At 51.2% G+C, this 27,836-nt stretch overlaps 2 protein-coding genes across 2 annotated transcripts; one reads left to right on the top strand and one right to left on the bottom strand.

Moving 5' to 3' along the window:
- Positions 1 to 4,333: 4,333 nt before the first annotated feature.
- ZIC4 (Zic family member 4) lies at positions 4,334 to 17,507 on the bottom strand. Its single transcript, XM_045902139.1, is given in 4 exon segments — positions 4,334 to 4,830; positions 9,461 to 10,078; positions 16,122 to 16,206; positions 17,373 to 17,507. Coding segments are annotated over 4 exon segments (1,335 nt in total).
- Positions 17,508 to 22,959: 5,452 nt separating this feature from the next.
- ZIC1 (Zic family member 1) lies at positions 22,960 to 27,623 on the top strand. The gene is made up of 3 exons (XM_045863710.3): positions 22,960 to 24,660; positions 26,075 to 26,238; positions 26,909 to 27,623. Exons 1-3 carry the CDS (start codon positions 23,679 to 23,681, stop codon positions 27,104 to 27,106), a joined length of 1,344 nt encoding a protein of 447 aa, XP_045719666.1. The 5' UTR covers positions 22,960 to 23,678; the 3' UTR covers positions 27,107 to 27,623.
- The last annotated feature ends 213 nt before the right edge of the window (positions 27,624 to 27,836 follow it).

The following is a 27,836-nucleotide window of genomic DNA, read 5'->3' as shown; positions in this document are numbered from 1 at the left end:
TCCAGTAAACAAATAAAAATCAATATAAGAGACAACATTTTGCAGCAACTATAATAACAGCATGGATTACAGCTTGGGGAAACTTCTTTACAAATCATTTATTCAGCACACACAGAGTGGGGAGGCCGGTACATCCTTGTTTATTTAAACCACCTTTAAAACCACATCGGGAGATTTGGCAAAAGCCGGAAAGGGTGAAATTTTCTTTCCAGGGCACAATATTAAATGAAGAACTGCATATGTGGATGGGAGGGGTGGGTATTTGCATGCACTTTGGGGACACTATCTTGTAAACTGAACTTTCTGAACTCCAATTGCCAAGATTCTGGGAAATTATAAAAATGTCTCTCCCTCAAGCCCCTCTACTTTGTATTAATGGCAGAAAGGGCTTGCTGATTGCTTGCTGCTAGTGGGAAGAAACACACAATGGGTCTAGTTTTAAGAGGATTGTCTTTGAAGGAGCAGGAAATATTACCAATTGTAAGGCTGCAGCCTTAGGTTCCAAGGATCCTTGGCAAGAATATTGGGAGTTTAAGGAGTCCCCAAAGGAGGCTCATCCAAGTTCCCCGATTGGGACTGATGAGTGCAGGCCAGTGCCGAGAGAAGCAGACACACAGTTGTGCGCTTGGGGTATGTACCCTCTGCCTACACCTTCTCTGTATTCTTTCCCCTATGTCCCAGAGCCAGTGTAAAGGGCCCCTCAACATCTGTGCACCTTCATAGACCTTGGACCTGATGTCTCTGTGTCGCTTTTGTTTTTTCCTTAGTAGGACTTAGTCCTAAAGTTATCAGTTGGTGTAGTGTGCATGTATTTTTTTTTTTAAAAAAGAAGTTTGATTTTTATCTCTTTAGAAACGGTTTGAAACTAACCGGGCAGAGGGAGTTTGACAGAGAGGAGAACAAATCGCTGACAAAGAACCTTTTACGTTTCATCAGCGTTGTTAGGACGACAAGCAGGAATGTCTCAGATAATAACTCCCACTTCAAAGATTTCTCAGCTCAATAGAAAGCGGACCATCCTTTTTATTCAACCACAAGGACTGGCACTAAAGAAGACTCTACTGTTTGATTTTTTTTTCACCGTGTTTATTTTTCCCCTATTCACTGGGGTACTTGGATAAAATAAACAACAAGACAATTAAGGGAACATGGACTTCTAACTTTCCTGCCATCTTCCCTATCCCCTTGGCCTTGGGCTCTTGAGTTCATGCCCAGGGCCAGAGTAGGCCTGAGGGGTATCCTATGCCCCAGGCTAGGGAGAAACAAGTGTGTGTGTGTGGGGGGGGGGGGGGGCTGCAAGAGACTTCTGGGATGGAGGGGCAGAATGGGCTGTTCTGGGGGCTGGAGTGGAAATGTCCTAAAGGCACAGTCTGAACTCCGCAGATTCATCCAGGGTGCCCCCTCCACAAGTCCCTTTCAAATTCAGGCCTCCACCCTGCTCAAGTTGCAGAGAGGCGCTTTGCACAAAATTGAGCTGGGGATGCTCATTTGTTAAGCTTCTGAGATTGCCCTAAAGTTATTTACTCTTGACCCTGGAGCTTCTTTGGGGCGCAGTCAAGATGTACGGAGTCCGGCTCCTCCCTTTCCTGAATGCGTCCCTGGCACCAAATCGACCCCTCCCCACAGGAGTGTGGGGTGAACCCCTAAACGGGGGCGAGGCTGGTCCCAAAGAGGAAGTATATACTGGAGAACGCAGTGACAGTATTAAATGGCGTGAAAGCAAAGGTCAGCGCAAATGTATCTTAATAGAGTGTCTGCAGTGAAGTGTGCCGCCTTTGAAGCGGCCGCTCCCCGCGCGCATTTCCATGGCGAGCCTAACGCGGCATGCTGATGCACCGTCAAACTCACACTTTCAACCCCAAAACCCGACTCTTTGAACAACCCGAGCTTGATTAGACCTTTCTCCTTTTCTTTCCCCTCTTACAAACCATTTCCTCGCCTTTAGAAACTCGCCATCAAACCCAAATGCGCCCTCTGATCACCGCAGAAAGCAGAAACAAAGGGGGCTGAGCGGCGATTCAAGCGGCCCTTTTCTTCCCTCACATTATTATCCATTTTTATTATGATCGGGAACAAGTGCCCATTCGCGTGGGTTTTGTTTACCGGAAATTAAATGAAAATGATTTAGTCCGCGTCAAACAAAAATATATACTTGTATACACAAGAAAAAAGGCCTGTTAGACGTAAATATTATGTCCTTAATGAAAAGCCTGGACGGGCTCCAGGCTCGGCCTTTCAGGATTTCAGTGCAACTTGCCCATTGCCATAGAAATCCTAACTTACCATGAAGATGCACCGTGGCGAAGAAACATTGCTTTGTGCGCGGACCCTTTGATGTCGCAGGCGCTAGATGCGGGCGCTCAGCTGCGTTGGGCGAGATTACCTTGCGAGCAACGCGGTGGACATCTGTAACAAGCAAATGAAAAATTAAAGGCTATTAGTGGCCGACCAAGCATTTTTATTTTATTTCACTATTTTGGATAGGAGTGGAAGGCAAACCGGGGCCTAGAAATAGAAGAGAAAGAAATGAGTCCTATTTGGAGATGGGAGAATTTTTAAACGTCAGAAGAAGCAAGTTCTTCAAATGCCCTCTGCACCTTGGTGGTGGGGCGGGTGTTTCCCGATGGGAACGAGTTGTTTGCTGCAGACAGCCGGCCCTTGGCCTGGCGGCCTCTGGACTCTATTGTATGGGTGAGGGGGGTGGGGGAGGGGATTGCAGTACCACTTTCACAAGAATGGATTCGCTAAGGATATATTTTGGAAGATTCTGGTTTTTATTAGGGGTAATGAAAACAATACCACTACAGTTAGGACGTCATTTAACTGATGAAAGTGGGGCTGCCGGGCAGGAGTGAGAATTGTCTAATAGTGTCTGAAGAGAAGAGCGTAGAAGAAAACCCAGCAGAGTGGCGGGACAAGGACTTGTTTGTTGGCCAGTCTAGGGAGCTCCCCCTAGGTGGGACTTCCACAGTCCTACCTATGTCTAAATTCTTAAGGGATTGGAATAGGGCTACCGAAGCTTTTTCACCCTTCTTTTTCTTTCTACCCTCCTCCCTCATGTTAGCAAGGATTTGGGGGCAGCCCCATCCTCCCTGCAGAGGGTGGTAGATTGGAAAACAGGGCCTGATTTCTCCCCTGCTTGGCAACAATTGCAAAGACTTTCCTCTCCTCTGCCACCAACATCTGGTTCTTTATCTGGGGACTTGGTACCTAGCATATAGAATACACATTCAATCTAGATCCATTGGGTGTTTGCCTTAAAACATTTATTATTGTAGTTCCTCTCTCTTGTCTACTCCCCACCACACACACACAGCTTTTTAAAAATACGACCAACAATTGTGAGATTTTTTACAAAGATCATCACAGAATTGATGTGATTTATCCAGACACTGTTGCCTAGGCCAAATCCCTTCACTGTGGAGGCCTTGGCTCAGTGACGTCATTGGCCCACTCTGCACCCCAGCGCCAAGCACCCACAATATTCCACAGGCAGCACCTCTACAAGAGGGGTGGGGTGGGGAGAGGGTGATTGGTCCCAGGAGTCTTCAGAGTATTGAATCCAAGAGCCCCTCTAGCACTCTTTTGTCTACATTTTCTGTTGTTAGGACTCATACCCTACCCCAAGTATAAAATGTATACGGGGCAGAGAGACAGGCAGACAGATATATTTGTGTGGTTGGGCCAGTCCGTGTGAGAGTGGCATGTGATGCCCAGGGTTAGGTGCTTAAACCCCTCTCCCTTTTATCTCCTTTGTAAAAAGTAGTTGGAAAATTTGGAATCTGTGACTTGTGCATTTTTGTTTCAAAGGATAGCTGAAGGAGGAGGTAATGTAGGGAGGCAAAAGTAGAGGGAAATAGGCAAGATAATGGCTCAGGAATTCCCTCTGCCACCTTCTGCGATTGGAACTTTGGAGGAGGCTCCCAGTGGGGGCTGGGAAGGGAGTATGGGTGGCAATCGGAGCTGCCCAGGCCTTGAAAACATTTCTCATTCTGTGAACCAGGAAAGGACTTTGTGATCTTAATTTCACCGCCTGCAGCTGCCAACTTTGCACACAAACTCTTCTAATGTATCTTTTTTTTTTTCATTCTCCCTGTCTCTTTCTGTACTTTTTCTACGGGAACACTGGGGTCACCCTACCCAGTCATGAAGGCGTCTGTGTCAGGGTGGGTAGAGGGTGCTGGGTGTGATTGTAGAATAAATATGGGAACCATATTTATATTTTAAAATAATGGACATTATATCAGCACTTTAAATGAGCTCTAACAACCTTTAGTGGTTACCTTCCTTTCCTTCTCTCTCCCTTCCTTTCTTCCTTCCTTACCCTCTCTCTTCAAGCCTCAGTAACCCCGCCTAGACTAGCAGTCTGTGTACCGGAAGCGGCAACCCCAGCAGCAGCCCTAATACCGGAGGCGGCGGCGGCGGCGGCAGCGGCTGGGCCAGGTGGTGTCTGGGGGTTTGGGGGCGCGGCGGGGGCAGCTGCGGCGGGGCCCGCGCCTTGACACACGTACCATTCGCTCAGGTCCGCGCCACGCGCCACCACCGCCGCCGAGGAGGCCACCGGGGGCTCGCGGCCGAAGTCCGACGAGGGCGACACGAGGGCAGACGGCGTGGCCGAGTCGTAGCCAGAGCTAGGCGGCGGCGGTGAGCGCCCATGCACCTTCATGTGCTTACGCAGCGAGCTGGGGTGCGTGTAGCATTTGTCGCATCCGCGCACTTTGCACGTGTATGGCTTGTCGCTCGTGTGCACGTGCGAGTGCTTCTTGCGGTCGCTGCTGTTGGCGAAGCGCCTCTCGCAGCCCTCGAACTCGCACCTGAAAGGTTTCTCGCCTGGTGGAGGCAACGCAGAGACATTAGTGCGCGTGGGTCGTGGCCCCCGCTGGGCCTCACCACCCTTCTCAATTTCTCTGTCATTTTTTGGAAAAAACCCACAGAAGATTTTCAGAAACCTCTTTCCTTTTGGCATCTCAGGACCATCACCCCCTTCTCCCGCTCAGAACGCTCCCCGAGCTTCCTCCAGCACGCTGCCACCCCTCCCCCTCTCCCGCCTGGGCAAGGGGGTGGTGGGGGAGGGTAAGAAGGAGGAGCGACAAAGACTCCATGTTAGTCGAGTTTCCATCCTGATCCACTCCGGTTCTTTTCCTCCCAGTTTCCTCCACTCGGAGCCAAGAAGTACCTTTGCCCGAGAATAGAGTTGAGTGAGGAGCTAGCATCGGCTCAATTTAAAGTTGCTGGTTCTAGTCGAATGTCTCTCTCCCCCCACCACACACACACACACACACACACACACACACACACACACACACACACACACCATGGCCCACCCAGCCCAGCGGTCCGCCTCGCACACACCCCACCATGGCCCAAATTGTTTCCTAAAGTAGGTTTCGTGCAAACGTCAAGGCGATGGAATAATTTAAAGATGCGCAGCCGATGCACACGGCATATGCATAATGTGGATTCGTGCTGCAGGGAAAGGTATTCTGAGCAATGATTCACTTCAAACGCAATTTTTACGGGAAATGGAGCCCCCTCCCCCTTCCCTTTTACCCCCTGAGGGCAAACATTTAGCAGCATTCTTCAAATCTTGCCTAAACAGTCCGGGATCCCTCCAGTTCCGCGCGCCGGCAATAATATTTTATTACGCTGCTCCAGCGGCATCCCGGAGACACTGCCGCGGGCAGCCGGCTCTCCCAGTCCGAAACGACTTGAGAGGTCGAATAGCCTCCCCAGACCACCCACGCCCCGCGGTCGGGCCTCGCAGGTCTGAGCTGAGAGGCAGGCGCTGCAGGGTTTGCCGGGGCCAAGCGGGATCCGAGGCCTCTCGCGTAATCGCACCCTTGAGCTCGGCGGCTTCCGGATGAACGCAGCTGCTGAGATAAGACCAGGCCAGGAAGACAAGCGGGCAGCCGGGGTAGACCCGCGTGGGGCTCAGATCCGCGATGCGATGCCCTGTAGAGCCGCGGGAAGGCGCGAGCGCGCGTTAGGGTGGAAATATTCGCCGAGGACCGAGCCCCCATCCAGGAGCTCACCGGCGGCTGGATTCGCTGAAATGTAGGGGTGGAAAGGACCCCCAAGAACCTGGAAGCCCAGGTTCCTGCTGGAGCTGCAGATGCTGTGGAAAGGTGGGGAGGAAGTGTCTAGGCGTCTTAAACAAATGGATGCCACTGGGCGCCCTGGGTTGAGAGAAAGGCTACCAAGCGTCTGGCTAAGAAAGAGATGCTTGGCTGGAGGACTGTTGCCTTTGTGGTCGCTTCTCCCGCCGCTTCCAGGAAAGACGGGTGCTTTGGGGCAGGTTTGAACAAACAAAGCCTCTAGTCCTGAGCCGGGCTGAAGCTCAGGCGGAGTCAAAGGTTTGCGCACAACCCTCGCCTCCGTGCAGCTGCGGATTGGGAGCCCAGGGTTCTGGCACCGACCGGTCGCTGCGTCCTGCGACCCTGCAGGAGTACTGCTAGTACAGTGGAACACTGGGCGGTGCTGGCATCTGCCATTTCTCGGCACACCGGTACCATTTTATTAAAAAACAAAAACAATAAACGAGAAAGATGCAGAATACATCAGTGTCCCTATTTGCCCCTTATTTTCTCCCCTCTGATCCCTTTTGGCATCTGCAAAACTAAAACTTTTATTTCTCCCTTCCTTCTTTTCTTTCTAAAATCACTTACAAGAACCATGCAATTCAGGGCCTGCAAAAGAAAACAAGATTTGCTGAGAACACAGAGGAGGAATAGAATTTGAGGTTGATTGCCCACCCCCCAAAATATTCCCCCACACACTTATCCCATTTGCGCGCACCTCGTTGGGCATTCACGTAAAACAGAAACAGTGATTTCATCCCAGACGAGGAGCAGAGGGAAAAAGCAGGGCACTGAAGCCGATTCGGGCAGCTTGGAAGTTCGGAGGCCCCAGGGACGCCAGGTGAGGCCGCGCCCCCCAACCCCGCGCCCTCCCGGCCTCTCCCTAGCTGCAGGAGGTTCCTTGGACTCCTTGACTAAATCGCGCCCCTACTCCCACCCCCAATACACTGCCTCCCGCCCCCTCCCTTCCCACCAGGTCCGGGCGTTGTGCCCTGGGTGGGTGGGTGGATGTGGAGAGGCAGGGTTGGGCTGGGGCCCTGCAGCCGGTCCGGAGCGGCCTGAGCCTGGGGCTAAGTCTTGAAAAGCCCGGAATCTCCTCCCAGAGGCTCAGCAGCCGGGAGAGGCCTCCTTCCCGGCCCTGCGCCAAACCCGCCTGACAAAGTTCGGAAGCTGCGGTGCAGTTCCGCTAGCGCCATTTTCTCGCACTTGTGGCTGGGCCAGGTTACCTAGCATCTGTGTCCCGGCGCAGACTCTGCTCTACCTTGGATCCCAGCCCTGCCTCTCTCTATAGACTGCCTGGGAAGGTGCGGCGATCCCCCAATTGAGGGTCCCGGGAAGTGGGCAGGCGGCAGGGTCGGGCTGGAGCGCCGCGGCTGGCCCGCGTCTCCCTCGCGGCGGCACCATTGTTCCGGGATTGCTGTGACCGCCACAAAGTGAAACCTTTCGGCACGGGCTTGGGGCAGCTGCCTCCGAAGCCAGGCCCGGGATTCAGATCCGGGAGAATCTCAACTCCTGAGAAATCAGCTCCTGTTCACCGCTTCCGCGACTCAAGGAAATGAAACGCCATTAATATTTGAAAAGGCAATTATTTTCCTGTTGAATAGAGAACTGTCTTCATGAATAATTTGTAGTGAGGTCTATTGCCATTTGAGAAACATTTTGTTTTTTGTTTCTCTCTCTGTCTCTCTTTTCATTACTTAGGAGGGGGGTTTGAAGGAAACGCCGGAGCAGGCGAGGCTCAGTAGATTTTTTTTTTTTTTTTAACTCCAGCGATAATGAATCAGGACTGCCAGTGGAAAGGACGCACTTAGAATTCTGTCCTGAATAGACGCAAACCTGAGCCAGCCTGGGCGCACTGAACTTGCTTCTCTGCTGTAGGTCGATTGCACTAAGAATTTAACCATTTTCTGCTTCATGGACTTCAAACAGTAGGCCGGCAAAGAGCAGTAAAAGTTTGTTTGTTTAAAAAACCCCTGGTCATTAAAAATGAGTTCCTTCTCTGGCTCAGGACTGCGCTTCTATCTTCGCAGTCCGGGCCGTCAGCTCCTGGAGTAGTGAGCCTGTGGGAGGTGAGCAGGGCCTCACTTCTCCTCCCCTCCCCCGAGATAAAACTCGGAGGGTGGGAAGGGGGAACGAATGCTTGCGCGAGGGAAGGGAGGGAAGAGGGAAGGGTACTGGAAACAGTTCGGGAAAACTGTACGTTTCTAGATATGCTATGGAAATAAAGTAGGACTAAGAGTGAACTTTGGTCTGGACTCCGCCTGTGCCAGTGTCATGGCCAGGCACCTTCCCCGAGATTGCAGGGTTTGGGGGAGAAAGCAGGACTTGCAAATTTATTTCCCCAGCAGTGCCAGCCTGGGGGAGTCCTTTGACTCTAATGCTTGCTGATATTTCCACCAAGAATAGAGAGGTAAGGTAGAGCGCCAAAAGAGTAAGAGAAGTAGGGCACCAAGCTGGAACTTATTTCACCCTCTTCTCTCCCCACTAGTCCCCTTCTTCTACCCCCAAAATAGAGGACGGGAGATGTTGACTTCTTAAACTTCCAGAGAGTTTGGGTGAGGAAACCCTAGCTAGGGAGAGTACAACCTCGGCAGCTAAACTAATTAATGTAACTTCACAGGCTGTTCTGGGAAGTGTGAAAACTTTCTCCTTGCAATTGCATTAATTAGAGATGCTTCTGGCCAGAGGAGTTCAACTTTGCATGCTCTTGAGCAGGCTCCTTTTCTTTCTGTTAACTAGGACTAACAGATGTGGTTGACACATGTCCCCATTTCACTTAACAGCTCGGTAAATGACATTTAAGGCAGATGAGTCTCCTTGGGTCTCTGCTAACGCAAAAGGGTTTGTCAAATGTCTCAAGTGTCAGGTCACCAAGGCTCCAAAACGGAGGCAAACTTAGCCCATGAGATCCTAAATCTTAAAGGCAACAAGGGCCTCGTGACCCCTCAGTTCAGGTGGTGGTCAGGTTGTCAAGCCCACCCCATGGAAGAGTACTTTCCACAGGATTCCAAAAGGATCAGGAAAATCAAATTGGTTCTATGTCTTTACGACTTTGGGGAACAGTGCCATTTTAAAACCTGAAAATCAACTTCGATGATCAGGGAACAGACATTTGCACACACAGAGACCCAAGCACGTTCACACTCGCCTCCCCCCCCCCCCCCCAAGAGCAAAAATCCAGCACTATCCTCCGCACACACAGCCTCAGGAAACTTCTGTGATTCTAATATAGAAGGGCATAATTAATATTTTATGGACTTGGCTCATGGAAACACCAAGATATCCCCCCTCCTCCCAGATGGAACTTGAGGAAATCCAACCCCGAGGGCCCAGAAGAGGCCGCCTGCTTCCCCAGAGGGTCCGCACGAGTGCCGAATACTGACCTGTGTGAGTTCTTTTGTGTATTTTGAGATTTTCTGATCTAGCAAAGACCTTCCCACACCCCGGGAAAGGACAGGGGAAGGGCTTCTCGCCCGTGTGCACGCGGATGTGATTTACAAGTTTGTATTTGGCTTTAAAGGGCTTGCCCTGGCGCGGACACTCCTCCCAGAAGCAGATGTGGTTGGCCTGCTCCGGGCCGCCGACGTGTTCCACGGTGACGTGTGTGACCAGCTCGTGCATGGTGCTGAAAGTTTTGGAGCAGAGGCGCGGGGGCGCGGGGCTATCCGCTGCCAGCCACTTGCAGATGAGCTCCTGTTTGATCGGCTGACGCATGTAGCGGAAGAAGGCGCCGGGACCGTGGGGCGCGGCGAGGTTCACGGTCAGGTTCATGCCCCCGTAGCCGTGTAGGGCCGCGGCAGCTGCCAGGGCGTCGCTGCGGGCCACTGGCCCCGGCGCAAAGGGTTCCGGTCGCGCGTACATGTCTCCAGGGAACCCCAGACGCAGGAGTTCGTTCAAAGTGCCGCTGGGGGAGGCCTGGGGCGGCTGCTCTTGAAGGCCCGGGAACACCGAGGGGCTGGAGGCGGCAGCAAGCTGGGGGCCATGGTGTCCGGAGCTGCTACCTGTTGTCGAGACAAATAGCGCGCGTGAGAACGGGCGGCGTGGGCCGAGCATTCCATCAGGCCCCGGGGGGCAGGCCCAGCCCAGCCACACCACGGCCTCTGCCGTCAGCACCGGGACCGGGAGGCAGACAGAGGCGGCCGCGAACGGAGTGGACAGCGAGAGGCCAAGCGCCTCCGCTGCGGACCAGCTGGGCGGCAGTTCGGTAGAGCCCCCTGCCGCTCCATGAGTGGGAGAAGGATGGAGGCTGCGGGGCAGGTGGAAGGAGCTGTAGGGTGCGCAGTGCTGAGTCTGTGGGTTTCTGGGGGGCCCTGGGCTCTGCTCCAGGGGGGTCCGACCTGCTCCTCAAGCGTGCTTTGGCAGCCAACTCCCTAGGGCTTTCAGGGTCGCGGAGCCCTGCGGGGGAATGGAGGTGAGGCAAATGGTGATGTTTTAGGTGGTGGTGGTGCGGAAGCGCCCCGGTCATATATACTAATTTCAGTGCCCAACTCGGCTGGGAGAGCACGGCCTGCTGCATCCCGTCCTGGGCTCCCCAGAGCTCCCTTAGGTCAGGCCGTTCACACCAGTCACCTGACAGCCGGGAGGGGAAAGAACAACCACAAAAAACTTATGCGAAGTTTTTTTTTTCTCCCCTCAAGTTTCGGGTTCTGTTCCTCCCCTCCCCCCCCCCCTCCCCCCCGGTCTTTAATGCCTACTTGAAATCCCGTACACTACAGAGGTAGCAGCGGGACGCGAGAGGAAGTGAATAGAGATTCGGGGCCGCGGCCCCGGCCCGCGGAGAGGAACAATCACCTAGGTCGCCTATTGGCCCGCAGCCCGGCCCGACGTCAGCAATGACAGGTCCCGCCGCACGCGGACACACACACACACACACACACACACTCGCTCTCTCTCCTCCCCCCCCCCCCCCGCTCTCGCGCCTCTCCACCTCACCCCACCCTACCCCCAGCATTTCTTGCTTCTACTGCTCATGCGCTCTGACCCGGGCACGGATTCTTTTCTCTCCTCTTGAGCCCCCTCCCCCTCCTTTCTCGAAAGCTGAGTGGATCTGCTCTGCCTCACTGCTCCTGGAAGTGAGTGGGGCTGGGTTATGCCTTCTTTCACCACGACTTTAGGGAGGGGGTGTTGCGCTGTACGTGAAGTACTCGGATTCTTAGACGGGCAGATCCAGCCCTGCCCGGGCTGAAGGGCAGCACAGAGCGCGCGGGGATGGAGGCCTGCTTCATCAGTTTGTCCCAGGAGCCAGAGGAGACGGGGGCCTGTTTCCAGGGACTGCAGACTATGCGACCGGGAGCGGAGGAACTCCTAGCCTAGGAGCCCTTGAGCTCTATTTTCTCGCTTTCGCCGAGATTTCTTCTGTCCTTCATTTCTCTCTCTGATTTCCTTGGATTCTTTATTCTTCCCTCCCCTTTTCCTCCTCCCCAATCTATTCCTTCCGCTTGGCCTTGCCAGACCCTCCCAAGTGCCCCCCGCGCTCGGAGACGCGTGAACCCAAGAATCCCGCCCAGAACCCGGGAGTGGGCCTGAGGCAGTGATGACCTGGGAGAGGCTGGCCTCGATACCACGCTACCCTCCCAAGAGGGGCTAAGAATCCTCTCAGCCACAAATCCCTTCGCCTCGCGGGCCGGCTGTCCAAAGAAACAAAGGCGAGAGGCATGCTGCAAGGAGAAACAGGTCCTCCCTCACCCCAGAGTCTCCCCAAGTCAATTTGTGGTCTTGAGCTCTGTACCCTGCCGCAAACGGAGTCTCTGGGAAGGGACCTTGGAATCCCTCCCACTTTCAGCTCCCACCACTTGTTGCCTGCGGTCGGAGTCTCTGCCTCTCTCCTCGCTAGCCCTCGGGGCTCTGAGAAAAGTGGACGCCAAGTTTCCCCGCCTAGGCTGTGCATGGGACTGCGGGCCCACCTCCTGCTCTCACGAAACGCCCTCCCGAGCTGAGGATCCACCGTTTTGGGGTGGAGGTTGGCCGGCGGGAAAAAAAAACAAAAAACAAAAAACAAAAAACCTTTCCGTTTTGGCCTAAGTCTAGTAAGGCTTGAGCAGGGGGGAGTGTCCTTTGTTTGCGCCGCGGACCGGCTAGGGCCGGCTGCACAGCTTGGCGATTTAAAGGGCCGCTCGCCCTTACGTCTGCCTTGCTCTCTGCAGCCAAAATGCCAACTTAAGTACTTGGGCCTCCCTAGCGGCCATAGAAAACGACTCCAAAGCAAAGAAAGGCTTGGATTTTTAAGAGAAGTTTTAAAGGATTGAGTAAAAAACCCTGTATCCCTAGCAAAGGTGAGAAGTTGGGACAGATTGCAAGGAAGTCTGACTGGGAGTTGATTGAGCTGCCCCACCCATCCCCAGCACCAAGAACTATTATACATTTCCTAGTCAGTAAAAGGGGGTTTCTTTTTAATTTTAAAAAATAATTAACTTATTTATAATGGTTGGCAGATTCTTTGAGACTTTCTTCATTTACTGCTTTGTTCCCGGCTCGGGCCGCATTTTATCGAGGGATTAACTTCCACAATTTCCCTGGGCTTTGACAAGTCCAGGTCTTTCTGCTCCTCTGGCCGGCCGGAAGAGCTTAAGCAATGCAGCCAATAGATGATGCGTTAGCATTAAAAAGAAAAAAGAAAAGAGAAGGGAAGGGAAGGGATGGGAAGAGAAGAAAAGAAAAAGTTGAAGGAGAGCTTTTGACAGCCAAATCCCTTCTGCTCTGGAAACCAAGGACTTCTACTTAGTGTTGAGACTAGACTTTGAGGATTTGTCTCCTTCCTGGCTTTTACCTTCTCCCATGCTCTCACTTTCTGAGATTTACCCTTCTGCTTACAGAAGCCTCCTCTCCTGTCCCCTGCCCTATTTTCCCTTCCTCAAAGTGATGGTCAGGCCCTGTCTCAGAGTAATTTCAAGGCTCCCCCCTCCCCCAACTCAGGTGTCTGCTGAATGTTGCAGTTGTCTAGGCAAGTCTGGGCTGAACCCACAAAGGCCTCCTAAAGACAAATGAACAAACAAACACAAACAAAAAAACCCCCAAAAACCCAAACCAGAAAAACAATAAACCCCCAAACCCAAGAGGAGTGTGTCCCTCCCTGGGATCCCTTGCCCAGCTGTTTTTCCCAACCATCTCTCACCATAGAGCTTAGTCAACTCCTCCTGTAGCACTCAGTCCTAAGTGCAGGGATATTTCTGCAGTAGTCCAGCAATAAAAATATTTTCCTTTCCACCTGACCTCTGTGATCTACAACCTACTGTTTAGGATGTTTGTCAAACTTATCATCCACTTTTGCTTTCATTAAATCTCTGATTTGCACAAAAATTGGTCCCTTAATATATACACTGTGACCTCACCTGCATCAAAAGCTTTGAATAACAACAGAGAACAGGGGTATTTAGGTTGTTTTAGTCTATGGACCCTTTTGGAAGCCTTGTGATGCCAGTGAACTCTAATAGTCCTGTTTTTGTAAACAACACAAGTATTAGAAAAAAACTGTAACTTTCCATTAGAAAGGTGGCGAGAATAAAGATGCAATTTTCCCCTTCCAAGTTAGTGGACCCCTGAATTCTAAGCACTGTTTCTGTAGACTCTGGGGATAAGAAGCTGAGGTTTTATACTTGTAGAGTATTAATATGCTGCACACTCATACTAACTTTACCCTTGAAAAACTTTGAACATGTGTGTGGCTTTTTGTGCCAACAGTGAAAGGGCAGATATGTCTGATTCAGCCAAACTCACTGACAGTAACGTGGCCCCATGGAGCTCCTTCCCAGATGCAGCATTCTCTTGAAGTACTACAAACATATGGACCCATCCTGGGTAGATGCTTCTTGAGTAGCCAGGGGTTACTTGACCTGCAGGTCATTAAGGCTGCCTGATCCTTACACGTTCCTTGGAGCTACATGGTTCGAACGTTGGCTAAACACATAAATGGGGCCAGGAATTCTCCCAGAGGGACATTTTCCCAGGGACAGAGACAGGGAGGGAAAAAAAAAAATCAATTTTACCCACTAACATTTCTAGACAGGGAACTCTGGGTAATTACATAAGGATCTTCAAAGCATATCTCTGAAATAAGCCCCAAAACAGTATCCAGGTAACCGTAGATGACAGGTGGGGCACTGACGGCAAGGAGGCATATTTTAGTTTTCAGAGCTGTTTCTCTGAGTCTTCCAGTGCCAGGTAGCAAAGAGTCCAGATTTCATTGACTTGATAGGGCAGGCTGAGGAATGGTGTTCCTCTCTTTCAGAAAGTTATCTCACCACCCTGACTCCCAATACCAAATGCTTGGCTGGAGCATTCTATTTCTAACCACGCTGGGGTTACAGCATTGTTGAGTTCACTTTCCTGCTTGATTTGCAGAAAAAAAGAGACACATTCTGCAGCTCAGAGATCTTCAGTAGAAGTCAAAGAAGCACTGGAGGCTTTTGTAGGGGCCTGTTTGGAACAAGTTCCACCACCAGACACCAAACATCCATCCAGTGCCTAAAATCCTGCCCTAAGCATCTTTGTTCACCTCAACCTGGTCAAAGCAACAGTATACACTAAAGTGATTTTTTAGTCCTGTTATGTAGAAATATGACATTTGGTGGCCCTACCATCTGCCACAGCTCCTCCCATTACTGGCTACAATTGCGGAATGTCTGACCTCTCTCATTTGGAAAAAAAGAAAGAAATAGGGGAAGTTTCAAATCAATAGCTGGGCTATTTTTCCACTTTGATATTTTAAGCAATGCTAAATGATGATTATCTGTTGCAGGTTATGCTCAGGGCAGGATCCCAGGAACTGAGGGCCTCTGCACAGAGCCTGGCCAAGAACAAGTCTTGTTGTCTGAATGCTCTGCATCTAGATCTGCTGTCACTTGTTCAGTCCTTTCTTCCCTGTTTCTAGCCAGGTTACAACCCAAAACAAGGGACAAGTCTTTTTATAGGCTATTCACAGATAGATTTTAGATTCCTGCAGTGAGAGGTTATCTCTAGTCTTATGAAAAAAAAAATAAATAAATAAATAACTTTAGCCCCAGGAGCCCACTATATGTCCTAGCCCAAATTGTACAAAGGAGATGAGATCTAGGATTTTGGAGATAAAGGAAGCTATTCCTCTCCTTTGCTATGGAAGTTTGGGCTTTAATCATTAATGGAACTGAGAATGAAATAAAATATACTTGGATAAGATTTAATTTCCAAGCAATATTTCTGCTAAATATCTTTTGACAAAAGATTAAGAAACATGGTCAAAGGATCTTCCAGAACAGCACCGAGGAATTAACTTAATTTATATAATAAGCACATCTCTCTTGAGAATTCTGCCATCAGATTATCCCAAAATAATAGAAGAAAGCCATTTCCTGAGTTGTCCATTTAACTTTTGTTAAGAAGGTTGCTTTTCCTTCCAACAAGGGAATACCTTGGAGGCAACCATCAGCTGGTGGTGTAGTTGAAATGAGGGAAACTAGAAGCGCCTGGAAGGGAAAACACTCAACCCTAAATCATATGCTTATTCTAAATGGAATATTAAATTAAATTCTTCACAATGAAGGTATTCCTGACAGAGCGGCTGTCAGTCACTCCCTGTTCAGACACCACATTGTGGGAACGTAGTTGCCGCCACATTGCAGAAGGCTGGTGTCCCTGGTAAAGATGATGCATATCATGTAAACCCCATCACCAAGATCAAAGTCTGCTCCTTTCATGGGAGCCAATACATGTCAAACCTCATTCCAATCAAATCGTCTGGAAATGAATTCAAGATGAATATGTCATAGAATAATGTGACAGTGGAACTACAGAAGGTCAGGGGTTGTTGTTTCAATGAGAGAGTCGTCAAATATTAATTCTAGAATGTCCAGATGAGTAGGCATAGAGGGGGATTAGCTGGCTGCTGGTGGGATGTTGTGTCGCTGATTTGTGTGCAAATGCATCAAATACCAAGGTGTTGTTCTCAGTTTCATTGGAACTCAAGAAACACCTACAAGCTCACAACCCAACATAACCAAAAGACAAAACAAAACTTCCCACTTAAAAAAATAACTTCAGCAAACCAATATTCAAAAGAGAATTTTAACTTACTAGACTCTTTCAGGGAGTTTCGGTAAAGCCGTAATCTTTTCCTCATCACCAAGGAAGTCTTGTATCTCATTTTCTGACTTTGAGCCTGTTTGGGAAGAAAAGAGGGACAGTCACTAGTTAAACAATTTTATACATGTTTGTATGGCAAGATTGTGTGGCCTGAATGTATCAGTATTGGTCTGAAGTTCTTTCAGTCTTTCTTAGACCATTTTCAAATTTAAAAGTGAAAGAAAAGACTTCTTCTGGGAACTACCCATATTTATTGCAAAATGATACATCCTTTGTGGTAAAAAATATTAAAAATCATTTCCCTACTAGATTTTTTTTGGCGTAACTCATTTGTTGATTTCCCTTATAGATAGAACTTAAGCACCAGTCAGCATTCAAATACCTCTAACTTCTACAATTTGAATTCATTGTATGAGAAATTCCCATTATTTTCTTTAAGTTTTCTGAGTTTAGTGAACTGTAATGGGGAGAGCTGGGTATCCTCTGGGACATTGGCAGGTTAAAAATTGAGGTACAAGTATTGGAATTGAGAAGAGAGAAATCTCTTTGTAAATTTGTAGATCTTGCCCATAGTGGTATGGGAACCCTTACCGTCATATGGCTTCCACCCCCAAACCCATTTGGAAATCATCATTGGTTGATTTTTTAAAGTTAATATAAAATTGACCAGAATAGAAAAAAAAAAAGAAGTATCATTTCTATCATCTGGTCCTGGTTGTCTCCATTTCTTAGTTAAGAATGTCAGAAATACCTCCCAACCCCCTGTTATATTTGCATTCCTTATCAAATTCACTTTGTGGATAATGCTACCAAGCCTTTGGCCATCTTAAAGCCTAAAACCCATCCTGGGGAACTTGCATCTGTCAGGCAACGCTAAAGACAGTGGAACAGCCAGAGGCGATCCACCCAGCCCCAACCCTTGATTTGGCCTGGAAAGACAAACAGTCATTGAAAAGGTCTCAGGCTGGACAAACACAGCACGCCCTCTGTCAATGAGGACGTCTGCCTGTCTTGACACTCCAGCCCACAGAACAAGCGATTGTTTAACTTGTTGAACCACAGGCCAAATCCAAATGGGGCTCTGCTATCTCAAAGGCTTTCCAATTCTCTATGCTCAAAGATCTCTTTCTCTCTCCCTCAACCCCCAATCTGGGCTTGAACTACCTTGTGTGTTTTCACCCTTCCCTCTCTCTTCTTTTCTAGGTCCAAGCCTGAGGGGTGGGGGTGGGGGAATAGACTCACCTTTTCCCAGAGGGTTTTATTTATTTTCAATTCTTTCTAACCAAAGGCTTCTGTCCTCAAAAGTAATAAGCTCCTTCCTGCACAAATCAGGAAAGAAAGGAGGCCCAACTTTACATTCCTACAGAAAGGTGGCATGCTGGGTATCCTCGCTCTAAAATTTCCTCATGGCAGGATGTCTGGCACGGGAAAAGTCCTGGTTGGTTGGAACTAATAGAATTTACTTTTTTTGCCTCAGAGGGAAATGGGTGTGAGTTTCCCTAGAGAGGCCCGTCCACCCACAATGCTGCCCAAGTCCCCCTCCCCCCCCAAGAGGCCTGGGTCACTTCTACTCCCAGATCCTGGCAGTCTTTTGTGCATTACAAACCCACAGGCATGCCAACAAATGCAGAGGCTGGACTTTGGGCTGGCAGCTGGCACCGTAATCTTCTCTGTAGTAGCTCCTACATCGGACTGGTGTAGGTAAACAGAGTAAAAATCTTCTCCTTTGGTTCAAACTCTGAATCCGCGAAGCAAGCCAGATATCTCACTGAAGGAGGGATGAGAGAATTTGGGGGCAATCCCTGGGCCCCTGGACCTGAGATCCCCACCAAGCCAGAGATATAAAAGCTCTGAAAATGCTTGGCAAGGTTTTCCTCAAATGACTGCTGCTGATTTGTCTCCTCACACTCCCGGGGCCATTTAATCAAGAGTCAGGAGTACAACCTGGAGACTTATTGGAATCTACCTTCCTCCTCACACCTTGAAAAGAGGAAAGGGTGCCAGACAACAGGGGTAATTGATCTTTCTGGGGGAGAGCCAAGCAAGTGGGCCCGTGGGTACATGCAAAACGCACCGTTTTTCTTTGGGGGAACACCAAGCCTGAACATTGTGGGGTCGCCCTAAACAATGCAGGCCTTCCTAAGGTCAGAGGTCACCTACAGCCCGCCTCCCAAACCAGAGATTTCAGTCCCGGAGCCATCAACGCTGCTCCACACTGATTAACCCGCGGGCGCTCAGGCAAAGTCCCGCCGGCCTCTCAGCCACAGCTCAGCTGGAGCGGATGCAGAGCAGGGGCCCTTCAGCCTGCCCGGGAGCTCTCAAGCAAAAACCCAGAAGGCGCCCCGCTTCTGCCCGCGGCCTGTTGTTGCCAGCTGCCCCGGCATCTCCCTGACCCCCCTCCATCAGGCCCTCCAGCCCCAGGAAGTCCGGCAGCAAGGCTGGGGTGTGTGATGGCCTTTCCTCATTCTTCTGTTCCCTAGAGAGATTAGCTCAGGTTTCCCGGCTCAGGGCTGAAGGCTGGGTGACCTTCGTGTACCCAGAGTAGAGTCTGCATTAGTGGGTTGCCTGAAGGATCAGCCCCGGACATTTAACTTTCCCTTTGAACACTCCCCACCCCCACCTGCCCGCAGCTAGAGGAAAGGAAGTTGGTGACTCGCTTTGCGTCTCTCTGAGGCCGATGCTGTCCGTAAGAGGGTAGAAATATGACCTTGGAATCCAAAGGGAGTCTCCTGCAGACAGTGCCCACCAAGGTGAAGCCCTTCAACGCCCCTTTTCCATTCCTAAGACCTCACTGGCTCCCAGCTGTCCCTACGGACAACCAACCTCATTCATCAGCCCCAAACTTTCCGGTCAAGGCTTTGAGGCAGTCCTAGCTTTCTTTCGCAGCCCAACTCTGTTCCCGCCTCACTTGTCCCTAATTTCCTGTCTCCCTAGATGTCTAAGGTAGTGGCCAGAATTCTAGGCGGCTGGGGCCTGCTCCCCAGAGAGCTAGTTGTAGCCCTCATTCGCATTCGGAAGAAAGAAAGCCAAGTCCCGAACCCATGGCCGGCCGCGCGCAGAGAGAGGATCCAGGCGGTCAACTTCCTAAGGCAGGACCAGGACGCGAGAGGGCGAGGATCCTGGCCCCGCGGCTGACCCAGCCAGCATCTGCCATCAGGTTGGGTCGGAGAAGTCCCATCATCTTGCTGCCAGCCAGGCTAACTTAGCTCCATTGACCCTGGAAAGGGGAAGCCGAGTCCCTCTCATTCATCCTCGCAGGGGCAGGGCAGAGAAGCTGCCTGCAGGGCCCCTCTCCCGGCGAGAGTCCCTCTCACTTGGAGCAAAGGAAGCTCTCCAACACGACTCCCCTTCTTGTGCCCACGGTGGGGCACCCAGGCAGTTTACAAGGAGGGGAGGAAAGACGGATGGGCAACAAGCTGCTCTTGGTCCGGGTGCCAGTGGGAGCCCCATTCGTCCTCCTGCCCCCCCCCCCCCGGGAAGAAAAGATGGCCTCATCCCCAGCGCTGCCCCTCTGCGGAAGGGCCCCCTCCTCCCCTCAGTGTCAATGGGGTGGGGCCTATACTCACGGTTGGGGGGCTAATGAGGGAGGGGACGGGGAGAAAGTCTAGCTGGGGCCTCTTTCCCCAGCGGGGTTTGGGTGCCAATGGCCCCGCTAAGGGCGCTTGCTACCCAGCAGCTGGTGGTACAGGTCCCGTCTATCTGCCCCCTGGACTCAGGCACTTACCCTGCTCCACCTGTTGCCAGGATCACCTCATTTCTGCGCATCACTTTGGGGTGGCCGAGGGGGAACCACAAACCCCTCCAAGCCTCTCTTTTGTGGTTCCAGCAAGGCGGTCATCCTTCATTTCTCCTTTTCCAGCTTTCGGGAAGCAGTTAGGGAATGTATGATGAAGCAGAAATGAGCCGTCAGGATGATATTTTAATGGCTTATATGTCACGTTGGTGCATGTGGCTTTGAACTGGAGCCGCTTGCGTTTCCTGCAGAGAGTGCCGCAAATCCCACTTGATAACTTCTACAACCCACAACTTTTTTTTTTTTTTCCTCACATTCACTCTTACCCTGTATATTTGGAAGCGTTTCCTAAAAATACCCTCTTGTCAACGTCCCCCTTGGATTTTCCACGGACTGGAGAGAGAAGACTGACTTTTCTTTTTTGAAGAATTACTTTCCCTCTCCCCCTCCCAACAGCTACCATTCCCCCTCAGGTCCCCTCCCTTGTTTTTTTTTTTTTTTTTTTTTTTTTTTCTGAACGGCAGGCGAGGTGGGTTCAATATTTGTTCTCCCTAGTGAGAGCACTACAGCCTCTAGAGAAAACTTCTCCTTGCAAATAAGGTTTTTACAATTGCAGTGGAGGCAAGATTCAACTTCCCTTTGTAGGCAGCAGAAAAGATTGAGTGGTTTTGATATATCTTTTTGAACAAACTGTATAATAGTTTGGTTTTTTGTTTTTTGGGCTTTTTTGTTTGTTTTTTTTGTTTTGTTTTGTTTTGAAAAACCACCCCTCAAGCCTTAGCCCTTTCCTTCCATTCCCCATACCGGTTCAACTCAAAGTTGGCGGGGAATGCTGGGCTGCTATACTCAGACTTGTTGCTGGAGACAGAACATGTGATTTTTTCTTCTTTCTCAAATTTCTATTTCCCAGCATAATAAGTGCAAATGCTGGCCAGGTCCCTTCAGACACCGGGAAACCATCCCAGATACACAAGTCGAGTTTTGAGCCGCGAAAGCCCAGGGAAAGGGCAACTAAGCTCGCCAACACCAAGCGAGAATCTAGTCGATGAAAAGACCAGAAAATTAAAAAGGCAAGGAGAGGCCGACGCTGACCCTGCCTTCCTCCAGCCGGTGCGACCAGCGCCGGGGACTGGGCAAAAAAAAATATTCATTTTCATTTTCCTCTCGCCTGGGCACTGGTGAGTTTCCTAACAGGGCCGCCAGTGAAAAGATGAGTTGAGGTTTCTTTGTCTGAGAAGAGTTTAGGGCTCTGATTCAGCTGCAAAGAAGCCAAATGAAGTTAGAAACAAAGGGCAAATTGAAGGATTCCGACTCTTGGCTTTTTGTGTTTTCCTTACTAGAAAATAATTAGACCTAATGAATATGCAGACGCTTCAGCTAAACCCTCGGCCGGGGCTGTTGGGTTTTAAACAGAGCTGCGAGAAATGCAACCTTCATCCCCCAACCCCCCGCATCTGCGTGCATTTTTTGAAATGCATAAATGTTGCTCGCCTTAATTGATTGAGTCACAGGGATTTTTTTTTTCCTGCTTTTAAGTGCCATACTCCTCTACCTTTCAACAATCATTTTAATATATAGTCAATGGCTCTTTGTGGACAGGACAAAAAGCAACTACGCGCAGTTGTTGAATAGACTTTGCGCTGGGCAAAGACAGGTTAATCGAGGGCCGCATCGCGAAAACAAGCGAGTGTTGTATGTTTGCACTGAATCCAAATGTCTGCATTTTCCTAACTAAATCAAAGGGAGTGTTATTTCTTTTTCTGCTCACTCATCTGAAGGTAAGTAAATTTTCTCTGGCGATCAAAAGCCTGGTCGGCAACAAAGACCGCGCCCGCTTTTTCCACCGTCCTGGTGTGGCGAGTTGCGGAATTTCAATAACTGTGACAAGGGTGACTGATTTGTGAACCAGAAAAGGTTTGAATGTCACAAAATTTACATTGGTCCTATCTATCGGGGATTTAAATACCAAAAAAGTATTCGGGGATTTCTAGAGAGCTTTGGGCAGTACTGAAGAACAATGGCGCGTTGGGAAATTTACAGTTTTACCTGAATGAAAGGGGCCTTGGTTGGGAACAGGAGTGCAGAGGGAGGGGGTTAGCGGGGGCAGACCAGGGAGACTAGGGAAAAGGAAGAAAAAAGAAGAATAACACTGGAGAGGAAGAAAAAAAAAACCCCACAACTCGGCAACAATGTTTCCAATTTGCCACACACACAAAAAAATGCCACCTCAACAACCTGGAAAGTTAAGAGCTCTCTTCCACCTGTGCTTATTTTTTTTGGCGGGGGGGGGGAGGGGAGCGCAGGAAGCCTAATCGATTTGATAAAGATGAGAAAATCGAGGCAACCGATTACCCTGAGAAATCACATTTCTTATAAATAGATAGCCGAGTGCCCGTGTTCTACCGAGATCTTAAATTATGAACAGGAGGGGGACAAGGCAAGAGGGAAGCAAACTTCAAAAGGAGCAAATAACAAAAGCCTCCTTTGCTGCCCTTGAAGGGGTTGGGGAGGAGAGGAGAGAAGAAAGAAAAGAAAGTTGCTGAATCGGGACATTCTGGAAGTGCCTGTGTTTACCAGCCCCATCCCCACCTCCTACTCTCGGAGAAGCCCCAAGTAGCTAAATCGCTCAGCTAAAAGCAGGTCTGAAGAAGGACAAGATAGAGAAAAAAAGAGAGATGATAGAAATAGTGAGAGGGAGTGGGAGAGGGAGAGGGAATGGGAGAGAGAGAGAGGGATAAAAGGAGAGAAAGAGTGTATATGACTGCGAGAAGGAAAAGGAATCGTGGCAAAACAATTTTTCCATGAGAAGAGGGAAAAAATTTGGCTAAAAAAAAAAAGTTGCTACTCCTGGCAGCCCTGTTTGTCAAAAGGGGATGTCAAGCGCTTTACAATACCTGGGATTGATGAGGCGGGCGGGCCAATGAACGGCGCGCGGCGCCTCGGCGCGCCCTCCGTTGGCGCGGCGGCTGCAGGAGGGGGGAGAGCGGGCACACCAATGGGCGCCCGCGTCAGCAGCACGTGACACCTCCCCCTGCTCCCATTCATCAAGGGGGGGACGGTGTCGTCCTTTCAATTCATTTATCTGCAGGAATGATTGCTGCTATCAGTCTCGCGCTCACCGCCCGGCTGAGGAGGTGAAAGTTTCTCCCCAGGAAGATAAACCGCAAAAGACAATATTGTGCATGATTTGCGCCTTTTCTTTGGCTTTTTCTTTCTTTCTTTTTTCTCCCCCCCCCTTTTTTTTCGCAAAAAGCAGAGGGGGAAAAAGGAGAGTGAAGGAGCGAGAAGGCGAGCCTGAGAGAAAGGAGAGAGAGAGAGAAAAGAAAGGGCGAGGGGCTAGTGGAGAAGTAAGGAGGGGCATACGGCGCGAGGCGGAGAAAGGGCGAGTAGTCGTGGCTTCGCTGCTCACATTCCTCTATGCTACAAATCCGGGAGGAAGTTTTTTTTGGGGGGGCTGAGATGCTCCATGCCTTTCCCTGGGCAGCCTTGACGCAGGGTCCTCTCGGCAGAGACTGAGCGGCGAGAAAGTGCGAGCCCGGCCGGCGGGGTCTTCTTGGCGGGCGCCGGAGCCCGCCTTGCTTGCGGCCCGGAGCCGTCCGGCTTCCCCGCGCTTGGCCAGGCGGGCGTCCCGGCGCGTTGCGCCGCTGCCTGCGGGCTAGGACTTCGCGAGGTGGGTCGACTCCTCCTCCCTCCTCTTCTTCTTCTTCCTCTTCCTCCGCCTCCCGTTCCTCCTCCTCCTCCTCCTGATTTTCCCTCCTCGGCGGGCGAGGGTGGGGGGGGGCGGGGGAGGCCGGGGCTCGCCCCGAGCAGCCACGATGCTCCTGGACGCCGGCCCCCAGTACCCCACGATCGGCGTGACCACCTTTGGCGCGTCCCGCCACCACTCGGCGGGCGACGTGGCCGAGCGCGACGTGGGCCTGGGCATCAACCCGTTCGCCGACGGCATGGGCGCCTTCAAGCTCAACCCCAGCTCTCACGAGCTGGCCTCCGCCGGCCAGACGGCCTTCACGTCGCAGGCGCCCGGCTACGCGGCTGCCGCGGCCCTGGGCCATCACCACCACCCGGGCCACGTCGGCTCCTATTCGAGCGCAGCTTTCAACTCCACGCGGGACTTTCTGTTCCGCAACCGGGGCTTTGGCGACGCGGCAGCGGCAGCCAGCGCTCAGCACAGTCTGTTCGCTGCTTCAGCCGGAGGCTTCGGGGGCCCACACGGTCACACGGACGCCGCGGGCCACCTCCTCTTCCCTGGCCTTCACGAGCAGGCGGCGGGCCACGCGTCGCCCAACGTGGTAAACGGGCAGATGAGGCTTGGCTTCTCCGGGGACATGTACCCGCGGCCAGAACAGTACGGCCAGGTGACCAGCCCGCGTTCGGAGCATTATGCCGCGCCGCAGCTGCACGGTTATGGGCCCATGAACGTGAACATGGCCGCGCATCACGGCGCTGGCGCCTTCTTCCGTTACATGCGCCAACCCATCAAGCAGGAGCTCATCTGCAAGTGGATCGAGCCCGAGCAGCTGGCCAACCCCAAAAAGTCGTGCAACAAAACTTTCAGCACCATGCACGAGCTGGTCACGCACGTCACCGTGGAGCACGTCGGCGGGCCTGAGCAGAGTAACCACATCTGCTTTTGGGAGGAGTGTCCGCGCGAGGGCAAGCCCTTCAAAGCCAAATACAAACTGGTCAACCACATCCGCGTGCACACGGGCGAGAAGCCCTTCCCCTGCCCCTTTCCTGGCTGCGGCAAGGTCTTCGCGCGTTCTGAGAACTTAAAGATCCACAAAAGGACGCACACAGGTACGAAACCGCTGTTCTTGAACCCCCACCCCTCCATCCTGGGCCTGGGACCCGAAATCCAAAAGTCAGTGGCCGGGGCGCACAAACCGGGCCGCGGTTGGGTCTGGGCGTCAGGTTCCAGCAGGCAGGCAGTGGAAGTGTGCGCTGGTGTTTAGTTTGAGGCTTGAAATTATGAAGAGGTATAGAGAGGACTGGCCAAGAGGTATCTAGGAATTTAGATTTTTAAATGGGGACTAAAAAAGGCTGGGAGAGCAGAGAGACAAACCCAGCTTTGTGGAGCCCTTGGTGTACGCGAAGCCAGGAGAGGTGGCCGATTCTCCGCGGTGGCGGAGGCGCCAGCAAGTCCAGCTGCAGACAAATCTAAACATTTGCTTCCGGCTAACATCTTTCTCTAGACACCTTAGTGAAGATGTTGTCAAAAGAAGGAGCTAAGGAAATTGGAGGAGATAGGATGGAGGCGCCGAGAAAGAAACAAAAACTGAAAGGGTGGGGGGGGAGTATTGAAAGCAAGAAAGTTGGACCTGAGGAGGCTTTTGAAGGCTTATGCATATTTAAAGAGCCCAGTTTTAGTAGTGACTTGTATTTGAGTAAGCTTAAAGAGTTGGGAGAGTCGACGGAAGGCGGAGAAGTCTTTTTTGTCAATTAGATTTTATGAGAGAGTTTTCAAAACCGAATACCCTGCGTTAGCCTTTAAAAATGAAGAGACTGGCCAGGAACAGTTAAAAGAAAAGTTCGCGGCGAGCTCAAGCCTGTGGTCTGAGTCAGGCAGGCCATTCCGGGCCCCTAGCGCCAACAAGGCCGGGAATCCTGTCTGCTTCCCTATTCTGGTTTGCCTGGGTGATTTCTATGAACCGCGTTTGGAACTTGGGGTTTAATGCCAGAGTGAAGGAAGAATTTGCGGCGCCGAGCTCTCGGTCCAGATTACCTTATAAAATGTGAGTGTGTGTAGGGGGTGGGGTGGGGTGGAGGAGGCGACGAGGGGGGTGCGGAGCGTCGGGGAGGGGGTAGGGGGAGGAGAGAAGAGCAACACAGCAGGAGAATCTGCTGGCAGTGTGAAAATTAGAAAGCAAGAACTAGGTAGGAGCCGCCCGAAGTCGTCTGTATAGCCCCGGGCAGAAAAACCAGCAGCCAGACCTGCTGCCAGTCTGGGCTCTAGAAAAACTACCACCACTGATAATAATAATAATAAAAATTAAATCTGGATCTAATTGGATTAGAAGTTAAAATAGTTCAGATATTTATAATTCCCCTGCAGATATAAGACTTTGTTAAAGACTCGGGTTTTTTAACTTGGAAGGTACTAACACAGAGCTCTTGCCTTTTTATTTTGTTTTGATTTTTATCATTGTTTAAAATTTTAAAAACAGCCGCAGGATTTGTTGCAATCAGACTTCTCTCTTGCCTTTCGCACCAGGGGAGAAGCCCTTCAAGTGCGAGTTCGAAGGCTGCGACCGACGCTTTGCCAATAGCAGCGACCGCAAGAAGCACATGCACGTGCACACGAGCGACAAGCCCTATCTTTGCAAGATGTGCGACAAGTCCTACACGCACCCCAGCTCGCTGCGCAAACACATGAAGGTAATCGCCGCGCTCTCGCTGGCCGCCCTTGAGCCCGGACCCCCTCCGCTCTTCGGCCAGGGCCGGGCTGCGAGTGGCAGCCGGGTGGTGGAAGGAACTGGCGAAGGCCGAAAGCCAACGGTTCCGCTTTGCTGAGTGCGGCTGGGCAGGGAGGGTGGGAGCTGGAAAGGGAAATGAGGGCACCCTAAGTTTACTGTTTAATAATAAAGTTAAAAGAAGGGGGCACGCGACCGGAATTTGGCCCAGGTAGGGAGCTAGCTAGCGCTGTACCAGCGGGTTGACTGTGCCGAGGCTGCCGCCATTGTAGCTGGCAGCGTTGGCAGGAGTGTGGGGCTCTTGCACACAGGCCTGAGCGTCTGCTTACCTAAATCTGAGCAAGCAAAGTACAACGGCTGCAGGAGGGACCATCGCAGGCTCCTGCCTCAAATCCAGCCTCCCCCTTCCCAGATCTGTTTTTCTTTTGTGGGTCCCGGGGGGCGCTGTCCCTCCCTGGAGCACTGCCTTTGCAGGGCGGAGGCGGGCAGCCAAGCCTAAGTCCGGCGGGTCAGGCCTCCCACGAGTTCAAGGGGATTCAGCGCTGTGTGGGGAGGCGGCACGCGGCCTTCACCCGTCCTAGGCGGCCGCCGCGCGGGCTCTTTATCTCCGTAAAAACGCGACTTTATTCCCGCAGGTCCACGAATCCTCCTCGCAGGGCTCGCAGCCTTCGCCCGCCGCCAGCTCCGGCTACGAGTCCTCCACACCGCCCACCATCGTGTCTCCCTCCACAGAAAACCCGACCACCAGCTCCCTGTCGCCCTCCTCCTCCGCAGTCCACCATACAGCCGGCCACAGCGCGCTCTCTTCCAATTTTAATGAATGGTACGTTTAAAATCAGAAACAAAACACCGAGCAAAACCCTATTTAAGAGACTGAACACACACGTACACAAAATATTACTGAATGAACCCTGCGAATCAACACAGCCTCCTACCCCCCCCCCCCCGCCCCAGACACCGCAGTCCTATTTTTTTTTTTAAACCTGCCAATAGACCCAGGACCGAGTAAGAGAAAGAAAGCCCCAAACCTTTAATTTTTTTCCTTTTTTTTCTTTCTTTTCTTTCTTTCTTTCTTTCTTTCTTTCTTTCTTTCTTTCTTTCTTTCTTTCCTTTTTTTTTTTTTTTTGGCAAAGGTTTGGTAGCCAAGGGGCGGGAGGGTGGTCGAGGAGAAGGCGGCCGCCTGACCGAGTGCTGCCAACCCCAACCGAGGGCCAGTTTCTCGTCGGAATCGAACAGGCCCTCTGGGCTTCCGTTTTGTTTGTTTGTTTTTGTTTTACTTTGCATTCTTGTAAATACAGAATTATTAGCTTAAAACTGTACTGTTGGATTCTGTAAATAGTTATATCTCGGTTGGAGCGGGCGGGTGGGTTCGTGGCGTTGTGGTCTTTGCATTGGGGGAGGGGGGAGGGGCCGGGCGGGCGGGGGAGGGGGAAGGGAGGGGGGTGGGCGGCCGAAAGCCAACTGTTTGTACTGAATGGGAAGAATGTTCTAGTAAATGTGTACCAAAATGTGAATTACTTTGTACGATTACAGTCTCCACGTCGACCTAACAGAATATTATTG

The sequence above is a fragment of the Mirounga angustirostris genome, unplaced genomic scaffold, assembly GCF_029215605.1.
Source record: "Mirounga angustirostris isolate CCGP_5_RB_7025 unplaced genomic scaffold, mMirAng1.0.hap1 SCAF_1, whole genome shotgun sequence".
Lineage (NCBI taxonomy): Eukaryota > Metazoa > Chordata > Mammalia > Carnivora > Phocidae > Mirounga > Mirounga angustirostris.
The sequence above is the reverse complement of the archived record's forward strand: the minus strand, read 5'-3'. Positions and strand labels throughout refer to the sequence as shown.